The 8,257-nt window shown below is 52.3% G+C and overlaps 1 protein-coding gene across 1 annotated transcript; it reads right to left on the reverse strand.

The window, feature by feature from the left end:
• Positions 1 to 1,252: 1,252 nt before the first annotated feature.
• On the reverse strand, positions 1,253 to 7,234 carry LOC311186648 (cationic amino acid transporter 3-like; the record flags this gene model as incomplete). The annotated part of the gene is made up of 11 exons (XM_084257765.1): positions 1,253 to 1,408; positions 1,536 to 1,644; positions 1,956 to 2,122; positions 2,311 to 2,501; positions 2,684 to 2,786; positions 2,887 to 3,026; positions 3,186 to 3,408; positions 3,551 to 3,663; positions 3,831 to 4,005; positions 4,754 to 4,912; positions 6,862 to 7,234. The coding sequence occupies 11 exons, from the start codon at positions 7,232 to 7,234 to the stop codon at positions 1,287 to 1,289; spliced, it is 1,875 nt and encodes a 624-aa protein (XP_084113891.1). The 3' UTR covers positions 1,253 to 1,286.
• Between the last annotated feature and the right edge of the window lie 1,023 nt (positions 7,235 to 8,257).

The following is an 8,257-nucleotide window of genomic DNA, read 5'->3' on the forward strand; positions in this document are numbered from 1 at the left end:
CGGAATGCACCCAGGCGCTGGTCCTTGGATTGAGGAGCCCCGAGCCCCTAATCCTCCCCCGGACCTACCCAGGCCCATGACTCACACCTGCGTCGGGACCTGCGCCCCAAAACCACCCGGCTTTCTGCTCCCAAACCGACTATGACCCCAAATGGGGCTTCACCTTCGCCCCCACGCCTGCACTCCTGTCCTCAGCCTCCTGCCCTCTCCGCCCCGCTTTGAGCGCCCCCCATCGCCCCCAGCAAACCCTCACGACCAGGAAGCGGGAAGCCGGCTCCGAAAACGGCGGAGCCATTGGAGCGGGCCGCGCCTGCGCATCGGGAACCCGGAAGACGCCTTCCCAGAACCCCTTGCGGGAACGGCCATGGCAACGCTGACTGCGTTTTCCACGAGCCTCTGCCCCGCCTGTTGGGCGCCACAAAGGGCGTTTGTTCTTCCGGGTGATGAGCTGTGTTGTCTGAAGACCTGATGTGCTTCTGGGGCCGAGGAGGGGAGATGGCCGGGCCCATTAGGAATTTGGGGACGGTTAAACCTGCACCCCGGGCAGCGGCGGAAAAGCAGGGGGAGCATGGCTTTTGTTCGTGGAGGAGGCGAGAGCTTCAGGCTTCTCCCTCATCTACTTGCTGCACTTGGGAATAAATTGAATAATCAGGGGTTCTCCCTGGTGGTGCAAGGGGTTAAGATGCAGCACTATGAAGCCATCACCAGTTACTGCAGCACGAGTTCAATCCCCGCCCAGGGAGCTACCCACATGGTGCAGCAGACCCCTCCTGTCTCCCCGATGCTGCCCTCAGCAGTGGATTTCAGTTAGTCCGCCTGTTCTGTTCTCCACTGTCTCTTACCCACGACACCTCTGCCTGTACCCCAGCTCTTGCATGCATAAATAAATAAATCTTCTTTAAAGTTGAAACCTGCATTTCCTTCTCACTTGATAATCTGTGTTTTTGAAAGAAGCAGGTGCAAAAAGACACTTATTATAAGTAGATAATGTTTTATTTCTTCCTTTGAGTGCAGGTTACATTGTACTCACCTTTTAAAATTGGACTTGCCCTACAATGGGAAGTAAGTACTATTTTGTATATATTTTATGCTTTTAAAATTTTATTTTAAAACTGTCCAACAAAAAATAAATAAATAAAACTGTACAACAGATAATGCATTTTGTCCACTGAAAATAAATACAGGGTTCATTATAAATTCCACCAGATACCCCACCCAAGTTCAAACTCTTGAACCAGAAGGTACCGCCAGGTAAGAGGGACTCAGCATAGCATATATTCTTCCAGCTAAACAAATTCCTCATTGGGCATGTATTTGTCAAAAGCTTTGGAAATGGAGACTGGTACATCTTGATCACTTTCCTTCTCCAAGCTGTGTTGAACCCCATATCCAAAGTATATGGCAAATCCTAGTTAGGGAAATAAGAAATGAGAGGCAGGTTATGGCATGTGAGACAGCTTTGGGCAAAGGTAGCAGTGTTGAAAGAGGGTTGGGTTCTATCACTCAAAAGGCCTCTGACACACAAAGTCACTTACCAATCACCATCCAGATGCCATATTGGGCCCAGGTCCCAGCAGTCATCTGCATCACCAGGTAAATATTCACAAAGATGCTCATCAGTGGGATGACAGGCACAGCAGGCACCTGTGGAGGAAGTCAGTGCAATGAACACACGCAGATCTCTCCATGGAAGATGTCCTCCCCCTGGTGGGAAGGAAGACCCCAGCTCTGTTCAGGGTGTGCACTCCCTGCCCACTCATACTGGGTATCCCCTGAGATGATCCCTTGGGGATAAAAATTGGGAGGTGAACCAGCAATTGCATGTGGATCAGGGAATGACCCATTGACTTGATCAAGGATCTTTTTCTCACCTGGTCCAGCAAAGAATGTTTAGTCCTCAAGGCATGCAGAGAGCTCTCCACACAAGTGGAAGTTAGGGACAAAAGGCCACCTACCTTGAAGTAAAGAGAAGTGGGGTTCTGGGGCTGTCTCCAAATGATGACGGTGATCCTGAAAATGACCACAAGCAGCAGCCCGGTCCCTACTATAAATGCTGGCTCTCCAGAGGACAGATGACTGGACAGTTGGGACAGTATCAGGCATAAAAACGTCAGCAGGAGGACTGCAAAGGTCAAGATGGAGAGCGGGTCAAAAATCAGAAGCCATATGTCAAGTTCTGGCTTTAGTCCCACTCCAAAACCACCCATAAGGACTGTATTCTCTAAAACTCTTCCTTTGCTGCCGAAGTCACACACCCCCACCCCATGCTGTCAATTTTAGAATACTCCAAAAATAAATTCCACTGCTCACCAAGCAGTAAGGCACATCCATAGACAATCTGGCCAGATTTCAGAGTGGGAGCAGCGCTCAGAGGTTTACACAGACTCTTTAGGGTCTTGGAGGTTCCAGCTTCAGGTACAGATTCCAAAGAATGCCCGTCAACTTTAGGTTTCAAGACAATCATTTCCACTTCCATTTTCTCATTCTGCTCTGGTTGGTATCTGAATGAGATGTGTTAAGGCAAGGTTAAAGCCAGCCCTCCTCACCCAACATCAGAGAGGGGAACTGATATCTTTTCCCCACCCTAAGCATAACAGCACCACTTACGAGAAGGCAGGAAGGTAGAGAGGATTAGCCCCAGTCAGCCCCAAAGGGCCCAACACATCCCTCCAATCAGACTCACCTGAGCACAAGAACAGAGAAGGCCAAGAGTCCATTAGCAAACAAGCTGCCAGTGATTGTGAGGTCCACGAGGCCAGTGAGCTCGAAGAGAAACGCCATGAGTGCTGGAAACAGGGCACAGACAGGGCAGGGAGGGGTGAGAACTATTGGACATCAGCACATGTAGGAAACTGACCACAGGAGGAGTGGGCTTCTGTTCTTTACCTGCAAGAATTCCTGAGACTATGGTAGCCACAATGGGGGTACGAGTGCGGTCATGGATGCGGGCGAGTCCCCGGAAAAGAAGCCCATCCTCTGCCATCGCGTAGATCACCCGAGGCATAGGGAACATAGACCCCAGGAGGCTAGTGGGGAAAGGGAGCGTGTGTCAGGACACGTGGGAGCAGGACAGACCAGGGCACCTGCCGGGCAGCCCGCGTGGACTACGGTGTCTCCCTCTCCTCTCCAACCCTAGGGCTGGACACCCAGCATCCCAGGCCCCCCGGGAGGAAGCTGACACTGACCTGGAGGAGAGCGCACAGAGGGTGCCAACAGCCACTGCGTATCTGGCAGGGCCCCACCCAATCTTGAGGAACGCCTCGGGCAGGGGGCTGTCAGGGCGAATCTGGTAGTAGGGCACCATCAGCGTGAGAGCCGCTGAGACCCCAAGAAATAGCAAAGAGCAGATGAAGAGTGAGATGCCGATGCTCAGGGGGATGGACCGCTGAGGATTTCGAGCCTCTTCTCCTGCAGGACGGGCAGAAGGAAACACGTTAGAACAGAAGCCTCTGTCCATCCATCCCGGACCAGGCTGCCGTCCAGCCCCTCGGCCCCAGACACGGCAGGCTGCGCCCAGCGTGCTCGTGTGACACAGAACAACCACTGTTACCCGTGGTGGCGATGCACTCGAAACCAATGAAGGCGTAGAAACAGGTGGCTGCTCCTCGGAGAATCCCATCAAAGCCAAAAGGTACAAACCCTCCAGAGCCCAGAGGGCCCAAGCTGCAGGGAGGGAAAACATGGGGGTGCTCAACCCTCTCTCCTGGGGTCACCCCGGAGCCTTCGGCTCCATCCCCCCCATCACCTGGTCCCCGGCCTACATCTCCTTCCCCACCACATTCCCGACCCTGCACCCCCATAGCCACCAGTGTGGCCCAGTGACCCCTAACCTGGAGGTGTGGTTGTGCTCAGCCGCCGACTTGTAGTCCCGCTCCGTGAGCCGCCAGTGGTGCACATCTCCCTTTATGAAGCCGGAGGTGATGATGAAGCCCAGAACCAAGAGGTTCAGACCCGTGAAGATTTTGGTGACCAGAGCGGATTCTCTGCCTCCCAGAGCCAGTATTCCTGTGCGGGAGGTGGAATATGAAACATCCAACATCCGTTAAACCCACAGAGAAGTAAGCAGACTGGTGGTTACCAGGGGAAGCAGAACGAGCAGTGAATGCTGATGAGTACAGGGTTACCTTTGAGTTGATGAGAAGGTTCTGGAACCAGATTGAGGTGATGTTCACATGACAATGTGAAGGTCCTTACTGCCACTAAATTGTATACCTTACATATATCAAATAATCACTCTGTACCTTTACAATTTACACCCCACTAAAAGTCATTTATTCTTCAGTAAGTCTGGGGAGAGTAGGGTTGGGTTTTATGTGACTATTAACACAATTACAAACATCTTTGGTCTCAGTACAGAGGAAAATGTTGTCATTCTAATTCATCGTTTCTTACTAGAGGCAAATTCGCCTCCCACGTGGCATTTGGTTGTGGCTAGAAAGTCTGGCTATCACTAGGGTAGTGGGTGTGGCCAGCATCCAGTGAGTGGAGACCAGGGACGATGCTCAGCGTCCTACAATGATTAAAAAAAACCTGCAATGCCCAGAAGAGCTGCCCAAGAGTTGCCCGCACAATAGAATCCAGCCCAGAATGTCATCAAAGTGATCAGTGCTAATAAGGGGCCTGACTTGTCTTCCATCTCTCCCACCACAGACCCTTTCTCTGTCTCCAATCCATGGCGGCCAACTCCAAACCACCCCCACCCTAATCCTTTCCACACCCCAAGTCCCCAGCCTAGTGCAGACCCCTGCCTCACCAGTGAGCAGCAGCACCAGGCCCAGGGCAAAAAAGTCTGGGTACTTGGCCAGAGGATGAGGTAAATGCAGAGAGAGGCTTCCCTCCAGGGCACTGGAGATGTGGCTTCCAATCAGGTGGTCAAAGGTGGTGCTCCAGGCCCTGGCCACAATGGCAGCATCTGCAGATAGGAGAGGGGCATCCTTGACTGTGGCAGGCTGCGCCTCCCATGCTGTCTCTTGACATGGTCCGGGCATTGGGGGAGACTCCCGAGAAGCGGGAAGTTCCTGTGCTCCCCTGAAGAGGGAAAGTTGTACTTCCCAGAAGAGGGGAGTTCTTGCACTTCCCAAAGAAGATCTGAACGAGGGAGTCTCCATTGCAACGCCTGCTAAAGCTCTCCTCTTTGTTCTTGGTTAATGCAGAAGTTAGTTAGTCATTAATTGGCATATGAAAATTCAATTCAGACCTAGACATTAATTGATTTGTTATTCTTGCACCTGAATTAGTATCATAGAAAGTAAATAATGCAAAAGGTATAGTTAGGAAAGAAATGTTCGGGCCCTGAGAACTATGGAGAACAAGCTGCCCTGAACCAACTGTGCTTGGAAGCCATAGCCTGACACGGGGTGCATGTTTGCACCAGCAGTACTTTTCCTGGTGTTTGCAAGAGGTCAATAGTTCACAGGCCGTGTGGAGGTTAGGAATTTCTAGTCAGGAGTTAGACTTCAGTAGAACTTACTTAAATTTGATGAGTTGTTTCAGACCACTTTGAATTAATCAATATATTAACCAAGTTAATTGAGTGCTAGGAGATAGACTGATTTTAGTAATTAAATATAGAATAGGAATTTTGCACCCACTTTGTAACTGGGAAAGTTTAATTGCTGACAAATACTGTGCTGTCCTGTGTGCTTGATCATGTTAGTAAATGAGCTGTACCTAGGAAACTAATTGTTCTTAAGGTTACCAGAGAATTGCCCTTTAGGTGTGAGACCTAGGGAGTCTTTGCATGTTCATGAGAAAATATGTATTGTTTCTGTTCTGCCTCAGTGCTTACACTGATGTAATCCCACTGCTCGCCTTAAGGTATAAATAAAGACCCGCTGAGACCCTCAGCAGGAGACACTTGCATGAACTAAGGTGTCTGTGTCTTCCTCACTCCTACCTCGCTCCACTTCCCCTCAGCCCTCCGAGAAAAAAAGAAAAGATTTCACCGACTCTGTCCTCTCCTTTCTGAGATCCCTGACATGACTTCTAGCTGGAGCTGGTCTCCAGCACTTGACAACACACAACTTGTATATATTTGGGGGGAAACAAAATACCTAACCTTGAAGAGAATCTTTTCATGGGGTAAGGAGAGAAGATACAAATGGTTTACAAAATAGAGAAACTGATATGTGGCAAAATTAAAAAAACAAAATCTTTCAGGGCCTTCCGGGTGGTGCAGTGGTTGAGCGCTGGGTTGCGAAGCTGCCCGCAGCCTCTGCGGCGCCGGTTCGATCCCCGGCCGCCGGCAAGGGTCCCACATGGCGCGCAGACCTCTCCTGCCACCCACTGCTCCCCTCAGCAGCGTATTTCATCACTCTGCCTGTTCTGCTCCCCCCTCTGGCTCTGGTGAATTCTCTCACCCTCCTGTGCTTCTGACTGTACCCAGTGCTTGTATTAATTAATTAATTTAAAAAACAAAAAACCCAAATTCTTTCAGTGCTAAAACAAGAAATAAAGAAGTACGCAGGATTGGAACACGGGAAAGCGGAACAGAAAGGGCTGGCAGATGAGGCTGAACATTTCAGGCAGGTGAAGCAGGGAGTCTCACGGGGGAGCTGAGGAGAGGTCAGTGACATATGGGAATGGGGCTCCTAACGCTTGTCACCCCCTCGCCCACAAATACTCTTCCTCACTGCCCGCAGTTCCCTCTTCTTCCTCATTCTTGCTCCAGCCAGGCAAGAAAGGCAGGACAGGGGTGCGCAGCATGAGTTGGGGTTTTCCCGCATGATCACCCACAGCTCTCGCAAGGGGGTAACATGCTCGGGAACCGGGAGGACCGCTCCGGCTGCCCAGCTCCCCGATTCTTTTCCTGATCTTAACTCCCTGGTGTCCCCCACACCTTCCCCCGGCCCCAGGACTCACTGATGCCGTAGGAGAGGATGAGGTTCCAGCCAGTGATGAAGGCGCTCAGCTGGCCCACCGTCACGTAGCTGTAGAGGTACGCAGAGCCGGAACACGGCACCCGGGCGCCGAACTCCGCGTAGCAGAGCCCGGACAGCGCCGAAGACAGGGCGGCCAGCAGGAAGCAGAGGACGATGGCGGGGCCCGCTTTCTCCCTGGCCACCTCGCCGGCCAGGATGTACACCCCTGCCCCCAGGGTGCTGCCCACGCCCAGGGCCACCAGATCCAGGGTGCTGAGGCAGCGGGCCAAGTGGCTCTCGGACCCCTCTCTCAGCTCCAGGGGCCGCCTGCGGACCAACTTCTGGCCAAACTGGTGAAGAGTCTGACACAGCATCTTCATGGGCTTGAGGAACTATCTAAGTAAGATCTGCGGAGAAAGAGAAAAAAGGGGACCGAAAGTCACCAAGATACCTGTGCGCCTGGGTGCGGGGACACAGTCCCTGACACCACGGAGTCTGGGGTTGAGTGCTGGGTTGCGAAGCTGCCCGCAGCCTCGGCAGCGCTGGTTCGATCCCCGGCCGCCGGCAAGGGTCCCACATGGCGTGCAGACCTCTCCTGCAGCCCACTGCTCCCCTCAGCAGTGTACTTCATCAGTCTGCCTGTTCTGCTCCCCGCTCTGGCTCTGGTGAATTCTCTCACCCTCCTGTGCTTCTGACTGTACCCAGTGCTTGTATTAATTGATTACCTGGGGGTGCAAGGACACACTGGGGAAGCTCTCCAGCGTCCAGGGAGGGATCTTCAAACATAGATAAGATGTTTAACATGCTTCAAAGTTAAAGCAAGGGTTGCTTGATAGCATCAATCTAAAACATCTAGTACATGGCGGCACTTGGTAGGTGCTTGATCACCCAGGCTTAATTCCATTGTGTCCTACTCCTTGGGGCACAGGGTGTCTCCTCACCACACCTCTGTGGGCAAGGCTGAGACAAGTTATCCTCTGGGGCTTCAGCTCCAACAAGGTTAACTTTGGGTGAAGAACAAGGCTTCAAGAGCCAGTAAACTGGGCCTCCCCGGTGGCGCAGCGGTTGAGCGCTGGGTTGCGAAGCTGCCCGCGGCCTCTGCAGCGCCGGTTCGATCCCCGGCTGCTCCCCGGCCCCCGGAGGAGGGTCCCACATGGCGCGCAGACCTCTCCTGCCGCCTGCTGCTCCCCTCAGCAGTGTCCTTCGGTCCTTCTGCCTGCTCTGCTCCCCGCTCTGGCTCTGGTGAATTCTCTCACCCTCCCGCGCTTCTGACTGTACCCAGTGCATGTATAAACAAAACAAACAAACAAACAAACCAGCAAACAAATAAATAAAGCATGCCTCTATTAAAAAAAAAAAAAGCCAGTAAACTAAGATCAAACCACCACCCCCACTAT

Source organism: Talpa europaea, assembly GCF_964194135.1.
Source record: "Talpa europaea genome assembly, chromosome: 16".
Lineage (NCBI taxonomy): Eukaryota > Metazoa > Chordata > Mammalia > Eulipotyphla > Talpidae > Talpa > Talpa europaea.